We start from the raw sequence: 22,964 nt of genomic DNA, 5'->3' as shown, positions 1-22,964 counted from the left end.
TCCCCCCCGGTGTGAGACGTTCGGCATGGGAAAGTCGTGCTGAAACAACAAAGCCGCAATGCTCTCCATGGCTCGGAGCAAGGTAAGAGCAGGAAAGCTAACACCGCTGAACGATGGGAAAAAGAGTTGCCCGTTAAACCTAAAGCGCTCAAGTAAACATGCAGAGAGTAAAAGACAGAAAGAGAAGGAGCCTCTAATGAGCTCTGACACAGTTGTATGTGTGCTCTTCAAGGCCGTGAGCCGGTGTAAATGTGTCAGATTGACAGAAGAGAGAGCAGAAGCGAGCAGTCGGCACGCTGTGCTGCGAAATGTCTTTCAACACCTTCTGAAAGGGCCTGACTTCAAATTAGCGCATATGAGAAGGACAGGTAGAAAAGTTTACAGACACCTTGTATGTGCTTTTAGGAGCATGGCATTCCATATTTAGTCATAATTTGCTCTTAAAATTTCCTCCATTTTTCTGAGAAGATGTTCCGCTAGATGTTGGTGTGTGCTTGTGGAGATTTGTGGGGATTCATTCAGTCACAGGGGTGTTAGTAAAGTCAGGTAGTGATGTAGGTGAGGTGAGGAGGCCTGGAATGCAGTCAGCGTCTCAATTAATCCCAAAGGTGTGCAAAAGGGTTTACAGCTCAATAGCAGGAGATCTTCCACTTAAATCCATGTAAAGCAGATCTTCATTATTGTCATGCTGGAAAAAGTTTATGTCTTCTAGTTCAAGTGAAGGGAAAATGTCATGCTACTGCATCCAAGGACGTCCTGTACAACTGTGGGCCTTTAGCTTTGCGAAAGAACCACATCTGGCTGTGAAATTCAGAGGTCCAATACAATACTATACAATTGTGTGTCTCCAACTTTGTGTAATCTCTCACATAATATAGACTACTAACACACTTGTACAACTTGCACAGCAAAGACTTGTCTTGTATGGTGGACCCTTAATATAATATCAGCCTAAGTAGAACATTTATGGAAGGAGTTTACAAGCCTAACATAAAGTAGGATGTACAACATGACAAGCAACATCTGTTTGTAGCTGCTGTAACATAAGTGATAAAAGGACCTGACTTGATTTGCAGACATTCCTCAACATTACATCTAAAAAATAAATGGATAAATGTATATCCTGGTTGTCAGCATTGTGTAGTAAGAAAAGTTAAACTTGTAGAATACACACCCACCCATTAAAGACACCATCGTCTGACTCGGTTTTACAGCGTGGTTGTGTTTTAAAAATTACCAACGATCCTGCCTTAGAAATGCCATTGTGCGTCGTTCCTATTAGTGTTTATTACCTGTTTGAGCTCCTGGGGGCTGAGATAAAGCTTTCGCATGCACACGGCCATGACTCTGACAGTTCGATTTTCCCAGCGAGGCCGAGATAACAAAGCTGCGGCTCATCATTCACACATTCCGACATCGGCGCTAAACAGACGGAGCATAAATCCCACCATAGATCAGTGAGTGTTAGTTAATGAAGACAGGGATGACTGTCTTACTGCATGTGATAACAAATATATTGTAGTATATTAACATAGAAACACAAAAATCCGTGTGTCGATGGAAACGGAATGTCAAGGATGGCAATATCTGACAGGCCATAAGGCTTTAAAGAAACTGCTAAATGTTATTAATAATAATAATAATAACAATAATAATAATAATAACACGTGAACAACAGTAGTAGAGCCTTAATTGTCATTAAACGGTTTTGATATGGATATTAAGACGTCCGATTTCCGATGTCCGATTTGAAAAAGTGTGCATCAGATACAAGTTGGCATTTGAATCACGATGAATCGTTTTTAACACATTTGCATTGGTAAAAAACTATTTATTTCTATATAATTATTAGTAAATGCGCGATACTTACTGACCAATATTTGATATGTAGATTGATTTCCGTTGCTGCTACGTGAATATGACGCATCACTACGGAGACCGAGGCGTGTCCCGAGAGTCACATAGAATACAGATTTACATGGCAGAGGTAGAGCTGCATCTTCCTGGAGACAGAACAGGAAAAGAACATCTGGTTTTATTTCAGGTTTTTTTTTTTTTTTTTTGCACTTTGGAGATTTTTGTGAAAGGGTCATGCGTTAGAAGTCAGAAGACACTTAAGTAAATGTTTGATGTGCTGTCGGTCTGAACATCGTAATGGGGTGAATCGTATCGCATTGCATGGTTAGTTGCTTCGTATGTATGCTATGCATCGACATGTGTATCGCATTGACAACACTTTTGGAGATGCACATCCCTAGTGCATGTGTGCGTGTGTGTGTGTGTGTGTGTGTGAGTACAGGGTTTCCTCTTAAATAGTCCTGGTGTTATGGCTGCTTCGCTCAGTGCATCTGTCTCCCCTCAGCTGTCTCAATGTGCACACACACACACACACACACACACACACACACACACACACACACACACACACACACACACGTATACACTGATAGCCCGAGCATCCTGGGAATGTACCTCAATGAAAACACTCTTCTGCCTCAGACCGTGATAAGTACCACCAGGGATGGGATCGAAAACAACACTTGCTTTCTCACACTCAGTCGCATTGTCTCTCAGTCATCGTGTATTCCCCGTCCTCGTATTTTCTCTCTCGTCTTCCGCCTCACTCCCGCTCTCAGCGAGGAAGGATGACACCAGGACACACCAGTGCCTGTTATCTGACCACGAGAAAACAAATAGAGATTGGGGAGTGCGGGTGGTAGCGGAGATGACACATACAGTACACACTCAGAGGGAGAGAACCCTCGTTTAGTGTCTCCACTTGTCCCATTATAAAACACACCACTATCTTTCCTGCGCACAGCTGTAAGGTCGAGAGGAACGGAGGTCTGCTGTTTCCACAGGATGCATTTGAATGCTTTCAAACTTTATATCTCTACACACTCAAGTCTAGTGTTTATAATATTAGTGCTTATAACAGTGGTTTCATGTCAATTGAATTCCTGATCAAGTGTAAGAAGCAGAGATTGTATTAGATTGGAGTGAATAGATGCATCATTCATCCAAAAATCACAGAGTGAACGAATAATGGAAGGACAACACAATTCCTGTCAGATAGAATAATCAAGGGCAATACAGTGACGAGAGAAACGTGATGCAGTTTAAAGCATTGAAGTTTTTTTTTGTAAGTATATAATTGTGTAATTCTTTAAACCATTTGGATTTGCTGGTTAAGATGGTCTGAAGGTCAGAAACAAGTTCATGTGATCCTGAAAATGGGTTTTATTGCCATAGTGAGGCTATATACACAGTGCGAAGAAAGAAAGAAAGAAAGAAAGAAAGAAAGAAAGAAAGAAAGAAAGAAAGAAAGAAAGAAAGAAAGAAAATGTACATGCAAATAATATACATACAAATTTCATAATCTCATACACACAGTAACAGGTTGAAGGTACAACGAAAGAAAGAAAGAAAGAAAGAAAGAAAGAAAGAAAGAAAGAAAGAAAGAAAGAAAGAAAGAAAGAAAGAATTTTACTCAATGTACATGCAGGAAATTTATATATTTTATATAATTTACATACAAATTTCATAATCTCATACACATAGTAACAGCTTGAAGGTACAACCAAAGCAAGAAAGCAAGAAAGAAAGAAAGAAAGAAAGAAAGAAAGAAAGCTTTATACACTTTGTACATGCAGAAAATGTAAAAATCTTCCATAAAGACAAAAAGAAAATTATTTATATACAATATAAATGGAGATAATTTACATAATTTAGATAAATTGTTTAAATAATTTCATAATCTCATATACACAGTGACAGCTTCTAGGTAGAAAGAAAGAAAGAAAGAAAGAAAGAAAGAAAGAAAGAAAGAAAGAAAGAAAGAAAGAAAGAAAGAAAGAAAGAAAGAAAGACTTTATACACAATGTATAACAATGTGCAAGTCAGAAGTAATGCAAAATATATTGCATGATTTACATACAGGCCTGAAGGGTTCACATATATTGCAGAATTACTGCTGAGAGTTTAAGGGTTTGTGTGTTGGATTTGGGGGAAATAACAGACACTGAAGGGCCGCAGGGGACACCAGAGCCCTGACACTGGAGACTCCTTACAAATATGCAGAATGTCTATTATGATCGGCTAAATGTTTACACAGCCATCTGAACGACTGCAGAGGATTGAGTTTAGCCACAACGTCCTCGTCCTGCACTTCTTAAAAGTGAGATTTACAGCATTGAGAGGCATGAAAACGTCTTGTGTGAAACAGGTTCTGTTTGGAACGTCTCCCCCGTCATCTAAACATCTCTCACTCTCTCAGAGACTGCACACGTCACTAAACTCACTGGCTCTCAGAGAACACAAACTGGGTAACGTCATCGAGCAGATGGCCAACCAGGACATCGTACGCACAAGAGCACACACACACACACACACACACACACACACACACAGGCTCTTACGCATACTGAGGGTTTACACACACTGTAGCGCAGTGTAACGTCAGTCTGGGAATGCTGTTCTTAGTTTTGTGTGTGAGGGAATACAGGGAAGGAGCTCAGCGCTTAAACACACTTATGGGAAATAACGTAAGAACGTCAATTGCGTGTTAAAAATGAGTTCATGGGCAAAAAGTTTTTACAATCATGCCATCGAAATGGATTGTTGCTACTTTTCTCCAGTGATATTGGGGATTAAATAGATAATAGAGGATTGAAAGTCAAGAATGCATTTTTGGGATAAAACCAAAAAAAGCAAAGAAATTTTTCATTATTAAGCTACTTTTTATTGTTTAGTCATAAGCAGACATAATAATTGACTCATTAATTACAAAACCCATAGGAACAGATACTAAAACCATGGCATTTCCCAGAATAATAATAAGTTCAACATATTCCAGTGAAAATAGCAGGTCACTGATTTGACCTCGTACCCGTGAGACCACATCGGGTAGTACAGGAGACTGCGTTTGTCCATGGTCGTGTGAACTTCATCGTTTTGTCCTCGCAGCAGGCGATCGAGATTCGTCCCAAGAGGTGACGCAACTGGCCTTTGTCCCAAAAAACCCAACTGAGCATGCTCAGCCTGGCTTTTCCCACAGAGCCCGAGCGTTCTGGCACTCTCACTGCTCATACTACTCGCACTACTCTCCCTCTCCCTTCCTCCTTTTGTCACTCGTTCTCTCTACTAGGCGCTGCGTCATAATCCGGCAGCCTCGTCACTTCCCCTCGCGCTGACCCGGACATCCTGTGAGCACTTTCCCCACATCTCAATCCTGCTCACTAGGGATTTGTACAACAAATGAACATCCAGTACAACCACCGCACCTTCCATTCATGTCGTCTTTCCACACCCCTGCATGCTCACAGCCCAGGAGGATATGAGCCACACCTCATCACTGCCTTACTGTAAGAGTCCTAAATCAAGGACGACACGCTACGGTCGAGGAGAACGTGGCTCAGGGGTTGAATTAGTGGAAGGAAGTCCATGCACATGAGAAGGATTAGCAGGGAAGGGCCAAGAGTTGGGACACGCAGCCGAGCCAAATGCACGAAGAAATAGGAAATGCTTCATGTGTTGCCTCAAAATGCCAAAAATGAATTCCAAGGAATTGTGTCAGTATTTGTTATTCTAAATAGGGGGTCCATGCAATGTATATTCAGTATATTATGTTTACTAGACTTGATTTCTTCTTCATCTTCTACTCCTTAAACTTTATTCGGAGTTCAATATTCATCAGTTTTTAGCAGATTTGAAATGTGCGTGTTTATATTTGTTATCTTCTTCCTTATGATCATGTTGTGCAGCTTTTTCATCTTCTGCTTCAGCTTTGTATTCTTCTTCGAAAAACCTATAGATGCCATATGGAAGTCCAAGTGTGTAGATTTTAACCCTTAACGCTGAATGTGTTGATTTTGCAATAGAGGAAAACCTGGGGTTCAGTCGGCGTTCCGGCTCATCCCGAAGGTCTTTGGTGGAGTTAAGTTCAGGGTTCCTTTTGAGTTCTTTCGCTCTGATCTTGCCAAACCATGTCTTCATGGCTGCCTTGTACACGTGGGCATAAATCTGTTGCAACAGCTTTGGCTTCTTGGTTTTAGTGAAAGGAATTTGTCACCTCTCTTTTCTCGCTCTTCCTCTCGGTTGAGTTAAAAATTCTCCTGAGGTACATTTTACATTTACATTTGCGGCATTTAGCAGACGCCCTTATCCAGAGCGACGTACAAAAGTGCTTTAAATCTCTAGTAATGAATAAATCTACACTGGTACGCAAGATTACAAACTTAATATAAATATAACTCGGATTCTACAAACATTGAAAGTGCTAATTTAGGTATTTCAGGAAGATGAAGGTCTTCAGTCGTCGCTTGAAGATAATCAGGGACTCTGCTGTACGGACATCTAGGGGAAGTTCATTCCACCACCTCGGTGCCAGAACAGAGAAGAGCCTTGAAGTGTACTTACCTCTCATTCTGATACCACTGACCAGTGTTCCTGTACCTTTCTTCTCTTCGGATCTGCCCCATTCATACCGACCCTCTACTTCTCCTCAATTGAAGACAGCTGTGGATGGTTCAACTTCAACATCCTAAAGATCCATTAATTTACTGATCAACTCAAGAATTGGATTTGGACTGTAATTAATATCAACAGTCTGCTCAAATGGCTGAGGACCACAGTTTTGCATTTAAGCGCCCATCACTGAACACCTCAACAATGATGGAAATGTAATGAATGGACAATCGGTGCCACCCAGATAAGGACGGGTTCCCTTTTGTGTCTTCTCAAGGTTTCTTCCTTATGCCATCTCAGGGAGTTTTTCCATCACCACATTCGCCACTGGCTCATTAGGGACAAACTTACAAGTTTAAGGAACAATCTTATAGATTTTTTTATTACCACTTTATCTCTGTGAAGCTGCTTTAAAACAATGGCTGGTTTTTGGGACAGAGCTCGGATGATCATTTCAGGCCCTGGTACCAATTTCTTAAAGTTTTCACTGACTTGATAACCGAAATTGGTACCAGTGTCCACACTGCTATAGAATATCGTTGAGAATCAAACGAAAGAGGGTGAAATTGAAGCATTTCTGGTGAAGGAGGTGACTCTCACCTATCAGGTTACGTTACCGTGTTCCTGAATGCATAAAAGAGAGGCATTCATTGCATCCTGTCTGTGTTTTTTTTGTGTGTGTGTAAAAGCCACTGACACAGTCTGTCGTCTGTCACGGTCTCGTGGATTTATTGTGCGAGATAAGAATTGGCTCCGTCACCGAGTGCAGACGAGGAGCATTCCAGAAAGAGAAATCACACACACTTTAGAGCAAGGAGAATGAATAATAGGTCCGAATTCAGCGACGTCCTACAGACACAGAGAGAGAATTAACTTGTAAAGTTTATAAACGCAGACGTCTGACAGTTTCCAATTTAAAGGCAATCAGAAACTGACAAAATGAGTGCAGAAGCTTTCAAGCAGGAACAGATGCAAAGTGTTTGTATTATAACCATGTTGAACCGGAGGCATTGTGGAACAAAAAGACTTTATATACGTAAAAAAGGATCTTGTTCAGGTTCCGAATGAAGGGGTAATGAATTTCTTTTTTTCCCCCCAAACCTGATCATTTCACCACTGTCATTCATGCATCCAAAACCACAGGATATTACAGTAGGTATTGGATATTAAGTAACCAGTGTAGATATCTAAAGCACTTCAGTCAAAACGAGACATGACCCGTGACTTTTTTCAGCCGTATGTAGCTCTTCCTCTTACCACAATGTTGGAGGCGTATCAGACGTCAGACATCTTTGGATTTGGTGCATTTGCATTTATTTGAACCAGGAGCTCCAAAACCTGTTCCAGCATCACGATGCTCCTGTGCACAAAGTCAGCTCCATGAAGATCTGCTTTACATGGGTTGGAGTGGAAGATCTCCCTTTATAGAGCTCTTACCTCAACCCTATTGAACACCTTTGGGATGAATTGGAAAGCTGGCTGCACCCCAGACCTTCTCACCTCCCCTACATCAGTACCTGACTTGACTAATGGCCTGGTGGCTAAATGAAAAACTTGTGTCTTATCGCAATTTATCAGTTTTTCTGCAATATGCTTAAGGGTCCCTGGTGGTCTAGTGGTTAGGATGCAGCGCTCTTACCGTTCCCAGTCAGGGAACCAACCGCAGCCACTCTTAGTGCCGGTCCCAAGCCCGGATAAATGGGGAGGGTTGCGTTAGGAAGGGCATCCAGCGTAAAAACATGTGCCAAATCAAACATGCGGATGATACGCTGTGGCGACCCCTAATGGGAGAAGCCGAAAGAAAAGTTTTGCTATATACTTACATACTTGAATTCACGCAATTTGAATGAAAGATTAACGAATGCTGGATCAGAGCTACACTTCTCCCAAACATCCAAAACAGAAGTCATTCTGTCTCCATGTAAAGTGACGGCTCACGCTGACTGTTCAGGCCAAACAGTTCCATAACCAACAAATCTGAACTTTCATAAAGAAAGATTTTGAACAGAGAAATGTTTGGTCCTGGGTGAAAACAAAGCTGAGTGCAGTCTAGTCAGAATGTGACAGCGCTGGATGATGCAATGGCGCACTGCTCAAGAATGTTTGCTCCAAATGATTTGGCTGGATGTATTTTGTTTTTTTCCACCACATGTCAGAGTCTGTGTGTAGCTCAGGGCATGATGGAGGCAGATGTGTGTGAATCGCTGTTCTCTTGCCATCACTGGCAAACTCTCTTTTCTGTGAAAGTCTAACATTTGTGGAAGTGAAGAGGAAAAAAAAACCTGCACCAATAAATTGTTGAAATGTATAACTGGTCTTGGTTTTGATCACATTCTCATCTCCAAGTTCAGGAAAGGTCCTTTTTAAAAAATCTGATTTCATTCTGAGAAATTTTTTCTAGAGCTTCAGATAAATCACTTGGGAGTTTTAATAAATGGAAAGATTTATTCGGTCTTTCAGTTGAATAATGACATTTTTGTTTATTTTATGAACATTTATACACTATAAAAACAAGAGTTTGTGTACACCTGAACCCTTCTAATATGATCTCACTGTAGTGGAAACAAATATTTAGGAAGATTTTCTATTCTGAGACAGAAGCTTTAATTGACCCAAGAAAAATAAGTCCTTCATATTTATTTTTCTATTGACTTATTTTAAGTGTTTAATTGGATATTTAAATGCCAGGGGGAAAAAAATCATCCAGAATGCCGTCTTTGGTCCTGCTTTCACCAAGTTTCTGGTTTGTAAACTTATTTCCTCCTTTCGAACGTCACATCGTGTTACTGTATAGATTGCTCGAGTTGTTTCTTTCTAGAAATACATTTTTGATACGATTTCGAGCTTGAAACGAGCTCAAACTAGGTTTCCTAATGATATATGTTTTAGGGCTTCTGTCCATAAAGTGTCATTTGTGTAATTCAGAAAATAGGTCAATGATAAAGTTTGTTAAAAAAAGGTATTCGAATTCAAAATGATTAATTATTCAAGTCTTTCCAGTAGAAATGTTTGTGTTGAAATACCTGTTGAGCTAAAAGAGCTCTAGAGCTATAATATTTTTATTTGATTTCATTGATTGACTCCGAATGTAAAACTGTTTATTGGATGCGAAATTTAGATTTGGCCTTTCCTGAGACGCACATGAACACATACCAACTAACTAAACCCAACCCATGCTCATGAAACCAATTCAAAACATTAAACACTCGGTGTCTTCTGGTGTCTTCTCACTTCAGCTGCCACTCTTTGCTATCTCTTATCACAACCATTCCTCAATCCAAACACATAAAACACACACAAACACTGTATTTCACTGCGATGAAGATGAAGAACAACTTTGCTGAATTTTTATTAGCGCTTTTTGAATAGAGCTGTCGGCGATAAGGAGGCGGTTTCAGGAGTTTGTACCTGTGCTTGAGAAGCTTAGCGTAGTCAGTCTAGAGCGAGAGCAGTGAGATAAACAAATACATCGCTGCAAGACATGAAGGCCCCTGTGTAGCTACTGAAGTACAATCAAACATGGAAAAATATTTCTTTTTGAGAGCCCCTGGATCACGTCAAAAGTTCATCCAAGCACTAAATTACCACACAAACTTACCTCAGCCCAAAGAGAAGGAGCAAATTTTATTTTTTTTTAGTAAAAATGGTCAAAAAAGATCTTACAGCAATCAGCATGTAATTATAATTTATAATATGAAATTTGCAGCTCGATATCTACCACTAGAGAGAATCTTCACAAGTTGGTCCTTGGCTTTCACCTCAAGATTACCATTTATTTTTTTTATCAAATAGAACTCAGTATGATTTATGCACTTTTCTCTAAGTATCTCTCCAAGGAAGAGGGTCTAATGGAGCTAAGAAAAAAAAGTGCTTATTATTGTCTAAGTCAGATATTGATGTAGGTGAGGTGAGGAGGCCTGGGGTGCTATCAGCCTTCACATTTATCCCAAAGGTGTTCAATAGGGTTGGAGCTCCTCCACTCCAAAGCATATCTTAAGCATGGCTTTGTGCACAGGGGGCATTGTCATCGTAGAAGAGGTTTGGATCTCCCAGTTCAAGAAAAGGGAAAATATAATGCTACTTATTAACGTAATCCAGGACATTTGTGTACTTCAACTTTCTGGTGTGTTTTATTGCTTAAATTTAAAATAGTTTGCTTTGCTACCATATTGCTAAAACAGAGAGAATTTGTCGCTTTATATGGGGCCTGTAATGCAGTGTGGCAACACCAGAGGGAGCTCTTCTCAGCTGTTTTTTTTTTATTAATTTTTTTATTCCCCATAAATTCCTCAACCCAGGCAGTGTGTGTGACTGCTGCTGCTTTTTTAATCTTCTGATCAATAGCTAGAAGAGAACCTATATTTATCAGCACACTGTTTCATAATTGTGCATACATACCTAACTGTTTAAGTTTCCCTCGCTTTGTGTAGTCTGGAGGTGTTTTGTTTTTTTTATATACTGGTGTGTGAAAAAGAAAGAGACAAAACATACAATTGATTTGTTTTCTTTTATTTATTTTAGTTTGTTTTATTGCAGCGAGGGAATCTATTTGATGTGAGCACACCACAAGGTTTCTTCAGCGAGAAGATGCTCATAATAGAGAATAGAGAATGTTGTCCTGCAGGTTACAGTCAAAGGTCGTTACAGGAAAGAGGAAAGATGCTTGTCATATGTGCATTACAGCACATTGAAATTCTTTCTTCGCATATACAATCTGGGGTCAGATTACAGGGGGCTGATACAAAAGGCGACATCAAAAACGAACGCCTCTGGCAGATTTGTGACCAAATTTCACGTTTGCTTTTTGTTCTAACTTGCTGTCCATGATGAAATCGCAGAGGTGGTAACACACGTGGTCAGAATAGCACCAGATAGCACCGTATCATATCTCGTATATACGAGAAGTGCTCATTTATGTGGTGCTGAAACAGGCAGGTGTTTAGATGGAAGTTTGTTTTAGCACAAAAGTGCCAGTAAAGAGTCCTGAAGCATGTCTTTCTTTTACCCAGAGAGATTGTGGGACCAGTGCTAAAGGAAGATAAGGAGCATGGCTCAGTGCAGGGTGAGTTCAAAGCTGTGAGGTAGAAGGGCGCATCGCTGTATTAAATCTGACGCAGCAGCTACAGGAAGTGTGCTGGTGTGAGAACATGTTGGAAGGTTAAAAAGTGTGACAGGTGATTGCATTCTGGATCAGCTGCAAAGGTCCTTTGGAAGCAGATCTGCCTGGAATAAGTTGCATTAGTCCAGTCTTGAGACAACAAAACCTCGGATCGGACGGTCATAAGGTCAAATCCCAGCACCACCAAGCCAACATGGCTTAGCCCTTTACCCTCAACTGTTGAATGAAATTTGTAATAGCAGAAGATTAATATGGGATGCACATGAAACTTGCTATAACTAATTGCAGCTGAAAAATATTCCGCTTAAAAATTGAAAGAAATGTACAAGATTTCTAAGGACAATGTAGTGTGCTAGCAAGAGGAACCTAGCATCCAAGGCTAGCATCAAGTAAAGTGTATGTTTTAATCACACACTCACCTAAAAAGAAATTGTGTGGTTAAGATATTAGGCAGTGGAACAGCTTCCAAACACCGGACCAACTTGTCAAGGAAGAAATGAAGACGTTGTAATGTGACCTTCAGGAGCGTAGCTGGCAAAGTATAACAGCAAGACAACATGCTAATACAAAGCAATGGTCATGATTTGGATTGAACAATAAACTAAATATTTTTAATAGTTGATTATTAGTGTGAACTATTTGATAAAACACTGCAATTATTCCCAGTTACAATATCCCAAATATAGCCTCTTATCTCCCACGTGACCCACAGGCTGTAAAGCATGCTAAAGCTCAGTAATGGATTAGCATTAACGTCGTCTGAATCATATTTTGCTGACCAGTCATATACGCTAAGCATTCCAGTTGCCTGCCATGTCTACCTGCTCACTAGGAAGAGACTACAGAGGACAACTGGACTTGCATCTAATCCTCAGCCATGAATGCAACAGAGGGTTCCAATTTCTACATCCCCATGTCCAACGCAACCGGTGTAGTGCGGAGCCCTCATGAGTACCCGCAGTACTACCTGGCCGAGCCATGGGTGTTCTCCTTGATCACCATTTATATGTTCTTCCTTATTCTAATCGGCATTCCTGTCAACCTCTTCACGCTCTGCATCACAGTGCAGCACAAGAATCTGCGCACGCCAATCTACTACATCCTGGTAAACATGGCAATGGCCGACCTCCTTGTAATCGTGGTCAGCTTTCCGTTCGCGATGCACGCAGCCATGCACGGCTATTTCGTCCACGGAATGGTGGGATGCAACTTCGAAGGCTTCTTCACGGTCCACGCTGCACAGATTTCGGTGTGGTCCTTGGTAGTCCTGGCCGTGGAGAGGGCCATGGTGTCCTCGCAACCCAGCATGGACATTCGGTTCCGCCGGAGGTTCGTCGTTAAGGGCATCGCCTTTAGTTGGCTGATGGCTTTCAGCTGTTCGTTACCTCCTCTCTTCGAGTGGTCACGGTACATTCCCGAGGGTTTGCAGTGCTCGTGTGGAGTCGATTTCTACACCTTGAAGCCTGATATCTTTAACGAGTCTTACATCAACTACATGTTCGCCGTGCACCTCGTCATCCCGCTCACCGTCATCATCTTGTGCTTCAGCCGACTGCTGTGTGTTTTTAACAACGAGGAGCTCGATAAAATTGAGCGAGATGCTAACTGCTTGGCAGTTACATTGACTTTGGGTTTCTTTATGTACTGGTTGCCATATGCTAGCATCGGCTGGCATATCTTCACAAACCAAGGCAGTGCCTTCAGTCCCTTCGCCATGACCCTGACCTCGTTCTTTGCCAAGAGCTCTGTGTTGTTCAGTCCCCTCATTTGCGTTTGCCTGGACAAGCAGCTCCGCCGGGGCATGATCATCACGCTATGCCTAGGAAAGAACCCTTTTCCAGATGATATGGGAGCCTCGAAGACCTAGGCCTCGTCTGGATCATCCAGCTCAGTGGCTCCTGCATGAGCTAGCTGTCACACCCCCTGAGCATTTCCAAAGCAAGATTACCAAGATTTTACAGATCTGTGGACACACGGGCAGCTCTTTTGAAGTCCGGCTTACTTCCACACTGATACAGCTGCCTAAAACTCCACTTTCAGACTTTTATGTTCTTTTGTGTTTGTGATGCCTGGATTTTAAAGGACAGACACGGAAAAACAATTTTGTTCAGTGCTTTGAATGCATTTTGCTGCTTTTAACGTTACAGAAGGTCGAACTGATGTTTTTCGGCAAAATGATGATTAGCACATAAAAGCCGCTCGGCTATGATCTCGCAGTTATACAACTAAATAACGTAGAAATGTCGATTAAAGTAGTAGTGTGGTGTTGATGTTTATGACGTTCGAAAAAGTCAGTTTGAGCTAATATTGGCTTAACCTCTTAAGTCCATAATCTGTTCCCAAGGTCATTTCGCATAAAGAGATGATGCTAATCAGATTACTCTGATTAAAGGAATGAAAATGAAATAAGAAGCTCTGCGAGACTTAGAGACTAGAGTTGGGTTCTATTTTAATTTACTTCATATGACTAAATATACTAAATATAAACTTAATATGTACATAAATATGACGTAATCTCTGTGTTGGAATTTCTTTTTTTCCCAGAGCAGTGTTTCAAGAGTGCTGATGTTAGGTTTAGCCCATTTAAATGTTTGTATCATTCTTCAGGTTTACAACTTAAAATTCTCATTTTACCAATAGTTTCTTACATTCAAAATATTATTTTACGTACTACTTAGTTATCACATGGCAGCACACAGCACCTTATTGAACTGTAGCTTCTATGGGAACTATTTTTATTGCTAGATCAAAAAAAAAAAAGTTGTTATGTGGGGAGACATGAGTGGCATCGTATTTCTTACTTGTTTAAGGAAATGTGTATGTGTATATATATATATATATATATATATATATATATATATATATATATATATATATATATATATATATATATATATATATATATTAAAAAAACAACAACCACAGTCATATTACTGAGTAATATTACTGTGTAATGATTACCACTGGCTTTATACCTGCTGCCTAATTACAGCCATTCAAACAGTTATGCTTATTCCACTGCATAATGTAGTTCTGGCTATTATTAAAATAATAGCTTTATCCTAATGCACTAATATTAACAGGGTACAGTTTCTATAGTAAGTCTTTCTCTCTCTCTCTCTCTCTCTCTCTCTCTCTCTCTCATATATATATATATATATAGAGAGAGAGAGAGAGAGAGAGAGAGAGAGAGAGAGAGAGAAAGAGAGAGAGAGAGAGAGAGAGAAAGAGAGAGAGAGAGAGAGAGAGAGAGAGAGAGAGAGAGAGAGAGAGAGAGAGAGAAAGAGAGAGAGAGAGAGAGAGAGAGAGAGAGAGAGAGAGAAAGGGACTTAGTTACTATAGAAACTGTACCCTGTTAGTACTACTGCATTAGGATATATATATATATACACACATATACAAACGCACAAGTATGCAGTTAAAATTTTTTCCAATATTATTTTGCAGCCTGATACTACAATCTTTCTTTTTTTTTTTCATTGATCTACATTCAGTTCTCCATAATAAAAAAGGTGAAAACAGAATTTTACAAATGTTTGTACATTTTTTTCAAATAAAAAACTGAAATATCACGTACATAAATATTCAGACCCTTGAAAATTAGCAGTTGCCTCCCAGTTCTCTTGACCTGTGGAAAGGTCTATTGATTAGACATGATTTACAAAGAGGCACACGCTCTCTGTAGAAGATTCTCTGCTGACCTGCAGATCAGAGCACAAACCAAGCCATGAGGTCAGAGGAACTGCCTGCAGAGCTCAGAGACAGGATTGTTGCAAGGCACAGATCTGAAACATTATTGAAAATAGGAAGTAACTTGGATAAACCCAATCCCTTATTGTGTCTAAAAATGGATAAAAATGTACACGTGGTAAGAAGTTCAGGACATGCTGGTCTAGACAAATATTAAACTTCTGCATTTGCTTGACACGTTCAAATATTTAGCTGCTTAAAAAAACAAGGCAAAAACACTACACCCAAAAACGACATCCTGTTTATTGGACAGATTTTCTCCTGTATTTAATGTGGCGCACGAAGAACTGCGTGATCATTGGGTAATGAAATTAATCACAGGTGCACAAACCTTGACGTTTCAGTGGCTGACCGTTATGTTGGCGTCATTTCCATTAATGTGCCTTTTAAAAGCTGCATTCCTTTTGAGAATAATGAAGAAACCGAAGGAATTTATTTATATATTTATTTTTGTGTCATGGAAACGAACAGATGATGATGGGGTTGCCATGGCAACCCTGATGCCTCCCTGTTTAGCTTCCACAAATGTATTAAAAAAAATGTTTTTCTCCTGTGCCAAAGACTTCATTCAATTGAGATACAAGCTGCATTACAAAATGACCTTTGAAAAAGAACGCAATAAAGCTTTAGCATGTGTTCAGCATAGCTTTTGTTATTAGCTAAAGAACAAAACTAGAGGAAAAAAGCTCTATGAAAATACAAGGCTTCGGCTGAAGAGTGTCAGCAGGTCTGTGCTGTTAAATCTGTGTGTAGTATTTTCTAATAAAGCCACAATCGTGTTTAGTTTGCAGGGTAGCGCAATGCGCCCGGCTGGTGATGCGTTAAATGCGAGCATTTCCTCATAATATCTGGTCTCAGTCAGGATCGAAATTATATTCATGTACTGCCTCATGACTTTAAGGCTAAATTCAACCCAGTTACATAAGTCCAAGTGTGTGTGTGTGTGTGTGTGTGTGTGTGTGGGGTGTGTCCACACTACTGAAGGTGCATTATGTCTCTTGCCTGTGTGTACTGCATTTTGTGGGTATATAATACAGTAATCCTCGATTCGAATCTCGCTCCCGGTTTATCACAGAATGCCACATAACTCATTTGTCTCAGCCTCTCTGTTGACGCCATAGGACACTTCAACCAATAAACAAGCAGAGAAACTACACATCGGCTACTACGGAACCGTACACTGTACATGTTCTCACTGTTAATGTGATACTGTGCACTGTACTTCTACCAATTTACACTAAATTCATCTCGCTTTATTCTTGCAGATGTTTTCTGTGTGTGTTTGAAGTGTGTGGGAGGAGGATTTACAGCTTAAACAATATAAAAAAAGCATTGGGGTGGCGTCCGTTTATCGCGGTTTTGGAATGAAACCACAATGATAAAAGGGGGATTAGTGTATATCATATAATAAACACAATATTTATATATACAGTATATATATATATGGAATGAAGATAGTTACTGTAGAATGAGTGAACAAACAAACAATCAATCAATCAATCAATCAATCAATCAATCAATCAATCAATCAATCAAGGGCTTCATCGAATAAATATTGAGCTGTTTATTTCTCGGTATAAAAGATATAAAACACATACATACACAAGTGTTCATTAACTTACTACAAAGTAACTCATAAGTGTTGCCTCATAATTAGATTTTACTTGAATTTCTCTTCGGTTCGTTTGCTTTCAATTTTGTTAATTGATAAAAATAAACAATGAACAGTTTCTCTTTTCTCTCTCTATATAAATTAAACTTGAATAGATTTTACAGTAGTCAATGTGCAGATTGTTTAGTACACAAAATATATACATGTACACAGGCATTCATTGATAAATTAAAGATTTAGATAAAGAGTTGTTCAACAAATACGGAAGGAGTCTTCAGGTCAGCACTTTATAACATTCAGTAGGTTTTCCACCATGGGAGAGTCTTCAGGATAGAAGGTACCTTATGGTTTTTACGTCACATGACAAACTGTTTTCTTGATTCCAACCTAAAGGGATGTTTAAGCAAATCAACCATGATGTTATGCTATATATTTCTGTATATTCTTTATATCTGGTATGAGAGAGAGAGAGAGAGAGAGAGAGAGCGAGAAGAAGAGAAGCTTTTGAGGAAGCATAATTGAAAACAGGAAGTAACTCTAGTAGATAAAACACATCACTAATTGTGACCACAAATGGACAACAATCAAGTAACTAACCAAGGCATTCATAAATCTAGGTTCATAATTTGATTTGAATTTTGGATTTTATAGAGTTGCAATGAAGCTGAATTGGTTTCAATTCCATATTGTAGATTTTCAATAGAGCACATTTTGGTGTCTGAGCATCAACATATCAGGTAACAGCTGTCATTTTCACTCACCTTGTGTCGTCTGTAGATATTATTTACTCACCTAGACGGCATGTGGATGAAGCCAAGTGCTGACTTTTCTGTTGAAGCTTCATTGTAATCAAAGCATTTCTACTGTAGATAATCAGGACTGAGAAATCATTCCTTTTTTTTGTTTATTCCTTTTTTAATAACTTCTGTTTGGTCTTTTATACAGTACCACTGAAAGAATTGGACAGTCATCATAATTCCTGTTTATCCAATCAGTGAATGTTCGGAACCATTCATTTGGGACTTGTGTAACACTGGAATCTGTATTTCAACTCACAGTTAGATCTATTTAAAAGCGCATAGATCGTCTGTAAAGTCTGAATTTCAATATGTCAATAAATTCAGCTGTAATAATAATAATAAAAAAAAAAAACATAGTCCAACAATTAAGTGCTACAACTATTTTTACCTGCAGGTTAAAAGAAGGCATGAATGTGCATTGCGATGCCACATGTTTAAAAACGCATGCTGTAATGCAATATTTTCTTTAGCACTCACTGAATATGAAAATACATTTGTAATGAACTCATTGACCATTTTAGCACAACTGAGATTAAAATTTTGCTCATATTATGCTTAATTCATCTATTGTTTGGGTCTAATTAATGTCTAATTGTTTGAGTTTATTAATACGAGATATAACGGCTTCCACTTGAGGATTTTATAGACCACAAACCAAGTATGTGTGACCGACTAAATAATTTTGTCTAGCTCTGACGGAGAAGAGGAGAAGAGGAAAAGCCTAAAAGCCTTCACTTTGCTCACGCATTTTTAAAATAAGTCTTGTGAAAAGCATTTTATGCAGCATAGATCATCCACTTAAGTGGTTCCTGAGCTGTGTGTCACCTTGGCAGTCCTGTGATAGTAATTCACAGTCAAAGTTATGTCAAGGTGTCTGGCCTGAATTGGCAGGAAATACGCCAGCTCAGATACACCAAACGTCATCACAGGTCTAGGAATGAAGTGAATCAGAAAAAAATGAGTCCTGAATAAGTAATGAGATTCAGATATGATTTAGCTCTAACTTTTTCCTGCTAAAGCGAGTGAATTATACTTTCATCGGGTTTATACGCAATGTCAATTTTGTATCATTACTCAATTAGAAAAAGGTTGTGGAGATACAGAAATGAGCAGAGCAGAGAATATGGTTGTTAATGGTTTTGTAATTTATACAAAAAAAACACTTTCATCTAGAAGAAGAAAAAAAAAAAACATCTATTTTCTCACATCGGTTTTTGTTATAGTAGAAGTCTGGGAAGTTGTGACTGGTTTCGGGACAATGCAAAACACTTTTTGTGAGCTTTAGAGTAAATATTTCCAATTCAAGCTTTTATAGATGGAACTAGTTTTTTTAGAGGGAAGAATTGATGGTTGTGTGTCACCAGTGGCAGGTTAAATCGGAGTACAATAATTGATGTGTTGTATAAATATTCGGGTAAAACAATACAAAAAAGGACATTTGAATGATTTTCTTCAAAACTATCAGCAGTGGACAGTAAGGAAGGAAATGTAATTTGTACTGAGGTAGATTGTTTGCGTATCTGTACTTTACTGAAGTATTTCCATTTGGGAAGACTTTTACTTTACTCCACTTAGATGTCAAATATTTGACTTTTTACTCAACTTCTTTTTGCAAAATCAGTTGTTCCTTTTAATTTATAAGGATAAAAACTGGTCAAACACAAATCAGGGTCAAGCGCACAATCTGTTTAGAACTTGTTTTGATCGGCGCTTGGTGTATCTACTGATCATCAACATACAGTTCAGCATCAGTTCAACAGCAAGCAGAACATTTACAGAGGAATAAATGATAAAGAAACTCCAGACTCGAACTCACCACAACACACGTGAACTTACACAATTATTTTTTGGGTAGTTGAAAAGAAGGTTTCTTTTAACCTGTATTAACCCGTAACTTTCAACCTGTGCTGCCCTGTGCTATACAAACGGTAATCTTTGGTGATACAATTAAGACAAAAGTGAAGATTGTGTATATATTTTATTCTTACATTATCATATTTTAACTTCATGTTCCCTTCATTCTCGTAAAACAATCACATCTGAATGTACACGTACTGCAAACTGTCAAAAATATACAAACGAATGCAGACTTGTGCTATACTCTGGTCAAATGTGTAAAAATCATTGGCACCGAGGGAGAGAAAGAACAAAATAAAGAAGAAAAAGACACTGAACGTGTAAAGACATGCACAGCATACATGTGAGCACCCAGTGAGGAGAGATGCTCGGTGCATGGATGTGGTCTCTTAAACCGAAAAATACTTTAATCAGACAGTAGTTCAAAAAACTGCCCTTTATAAAATAAAAACCATCAAGAATGGTACTATTAGGCACATAATCGTTTTCTTTATACATAGTCGTCAATCTCTGATAGATGTAGAACTGTTTGTGAAACTGTAGGAAAAGAAATAATAATAAAAAATAAAAAAAAAAACACCAACAATTCCTGGAAAGTACAGCAAAAAAAAAAAAAACCATTCTTCCGCTGTTTGTTACAAGTTGTCAAGTAATCTGTCTAGGAAAACATAGGAATGTCAAATTCATAGCATAGTATACAAGGTCCTCAGACGGCGCGAGGGCGTTTGCTGTTCCGCGCCAGTCTGTCAGATGCTGAGATCTTTGGAGCTCTCTTTGTAGGCCGTCTTCTTGGGCTCGGGGAGTGGATTGTTGACTTTGCCGTAATTGGACTTGAGTTTGCTGTAGTAATTTCTTACACTGCTTGCGTTGTCTTCCTCGTCGGTGTCAACCATGTTTCGAGAACCTCTTGCAGGTAGCATGTCTGGGTCAAGGCTCCTGGCTCGGTAGGAGGTCATTTCTGGAGTATCCGACTGGGATAATCGGCTCTTTCTCTCTGGAGAGCGACCCCTTAACAGCGAACTGTACTTCTGGAAAGCTGCACCGGAATCCGGGGTTCGGATGCTGGGAAGGCTCTGGTCCTGGTAAGTTCTCCGGGGCAAGCTGTCCCCATTGTATGTCCGCTCCATGGTCGAAAATCGGTCGATCGTTTCTCTGGGAAAAGGATTGCTTTGGGACAAACCGTTGTAGGGCTCTTGGCGGAGACGTTCATTTCGGTTCGCGCGGCCGTACGGCAGTCGACGTAGGGTATCGTCCTGGTTCAAGCGGTCGTACGACTGCCTGGGGAGGACGTCATCACGGTTCGAATGATCGTAGAACTGGGGGAGGCTATTACCATTGTTGCTGTTAACAAACTGTCGGGGAAGGGTGCTAGTACTGTTGAGGTGACTGTAGGATTTGCCAGGGAAAGACAGATCATTGCCACGCTCTAAACCATCGTACGTCGTCCGTGGCAAAGGGCTCTCACGGTTTGGCCGATCCGTTGCAGGCAACTCATCCAGGACACTGTCCAAGTTGAAAGAAGACACAGGAGATGAAGGATCCTTCAGGCCCTCATCCTCATCCCGCTGCGGTTTGCCGTTGCGTGGTCCGTCAGAAGGGTTGGATTGGCGACGAGGGGACTGGTATTTGGAGCGATGTGGGGAACGATACGGCGATTTGCGGCGGTGAGGGGACCTGTGCCTGTGCCCTGATCGATGTGGGGAACGGTGCCTTTGTGGAGAGGAGTGAGGATGGTGGCGTCTATTCGGGGATCGGCCGTGCCGACGTTCGTGCCAGCTGTCCAAAGTGTTGTCGGCGCTCCTCGTCCGCCGCCTCCTCTCCGGCGAATGGTGCCTCCGGTGGTGCTGATGGCTGGATGAATCATCCTTGCTGTACCTCTTGTCATCTCTTCTCCGGTTATTACCACTGCTGCTTCTTTTCTTACTATGATGTGTGTTCCTGCCTCTTTTGTCCGGGGAACGGTGTCTGTGGTTGCTATGGTGATGATTAGAGCGATGGCCGTGCTTGCGCTGACCTGACTCGCCTTTCCTCCTGTCCTCGTTCCTGGATGTTTTATGAAGGTCTTGTGGAGAGCTGGATTCCAATGGCGGGTGATGCAGTCTGTTAGGAGGCGCTGGGTTCACTTCCGAAACAGTTTGAGCCCCGACGACGGGGCCGTTGTTGTCGTCGTTGCCGTCTGGAACATACACAAGGAATTGTGTAAAATAGAGCAAAAAATTTTAGAAATAGCCCAGCCAACTTTGCCCAGGTTTACTTTGGTTTTAATGCAAATGATTCATTCAAACTCTTTTAGGACTTCAGCACTGTACAATTTAATAATGTTTTCCAGTTTTAGCACACTCTACTAAACACAGCATCTAATTTCCCAAGCTCCTGACAAGCTGAATTATGTGTTTTTGAGTTCCTGACACCTCAGCTCTACAGCCATTAACACAGGAGGGGAGAAAAAATAGCAGAAACATATCTAGTAGTATGACAAAGTCATCATCAATCATGCTAGCAAAACCATATGAATCAATTTAGCAGGAGGTAATGGCTTGGCCCTAAAACTAATTTTGGGGAGGAGACAATGAAATATTAGTAACTGTAAGTCAGGATCCGATGTCTTGTCTGATGAGTGCTTATGATTCAGGCAAAGTGTGTATGGAGGAAATGGGAAATGGTTTCATGAATATGGTACAGCAACATTTTTGAGCAGCATTGGAGGGTGGTAACAATGAGATTGTGATTAAATTAATTTTGGGGTTATGATGTTTTTTTTTTTTTTTACATACTTGTAAAAACTTGCTGCAAAATCAAAAAATGTAGGTCCACCTCTGGACAGGTCGTGATCTTGGTGTACTTTACTGAAAATCTTACACAGGTCAAGTGTGCTTTTAATCAGTGAGATTAAATACTTCTTTAGTCTGGTTTGGACTTACTTGGGTAAAAATACCTGGAGTGTATGAAGTACAGCCTTGTCTTTTGCACAGTAACGGTTCCTGGCTCAGATTGGATCTGTCTGTCTCGATTAATCACGTTCGTAACAACATATCCGTTTTGAGCGTAAACGTATACGCCCCCTTGATCCATTGTTTGTTTCTTTGGTAATTGTTTTACTTTTTGCTATTGATCGGGCCCTTCCAATTTCGCTTGAACCAATTATTCAAGAACTGTACTACGCCAACAATTTCCCCATCCTTACATTTAATAAAGTGACTTTCGGAGGTGTGTGTCAAAGGGGAAAATCTGCATCACGGATTCATGTCAGTGTCTAAATGTATCCGATCGAGCACCACATTCAAAAGTGAAAAGATCAGATCAAGCCAGGAAATTAGATTTGTGTCACCTCACCCTGGTAATGTTGCATGGAAAAACTACC

At 40.0% G+C, this 22,964-nt stretch overlaps 2 protein-coding genes across 38 annotated transcripts in view; one reads left to right on the top strand and one right to left on the bottom strand.

The window, feature by feature from the left end:
- Positions 1 to 11,170: 11,170 nt before the first annotated feature.
- rhol (rhodopsin, like) lies at positions 11,171 to 14,017 on the top strand. The gene has a single exon (XM_083534806.1). It carries the CDS (start codon positions 12,462 to 12,464, stop codon positions 13,449 to 13,451), a length of 990 nt encoding a protein of 329 aa, XP_083390932.1. The 5' UTR covers positions 11,171 to 12,461; the 3' UTR covers positions 13,452 to 14,017.
- Positions 14,018 to 19,709: 5,692 nt separating this feature from the next.
- magi1b (membrane associated guanylate kinase, WW and PDZ domain containing 1b) overlaps positions 19,710 to 22,964 on the bottom strand; it is a 134,974-nt gene continuing 131,719 nt past the window's right edge. For all 37 annotated transcript variants that reach the window (XM_083534710.1, XM_083534715.1, XM_083534712.1 and 34 more), the window contains one exon: positions 19,710 to 21,779. In XM_083534710.1, coding sequence (XP_083390836.1) covers positions 21,723 to 21,779 — 57 coding nt within the window. In that variant the 3' untranslated portion in view covers positions 19,710 to 21,722. The remainder of the gene's footprint in view (positions 21,780 to 22,964) is intronic.

Source organism: Silurus aristotelis (genome assembly GCF_946808225.1).
Source record: "Silurus aristotelis genome assembly, chromosome: 28".
NCBI lineage: Eukaryota > Metazoa > Chordata > Actinopteri > Siluriformes > Siluridae > Silurus > Silurus aristotelis.
Note: the sequence above shows the minus strand (reverse complement) of the source record. Positions and strands in the feature narration are given on the sequence as shown.

Bases quoted from the DNA above. Each gene is read 5' to 3' on its own strand.
- rhol (XM_083534806.1), top strand. From the start codon at position 12,462: ATGAATGCAACAGAGGGTTCCAATTTCTACATCCCCATGTCCAACGCA.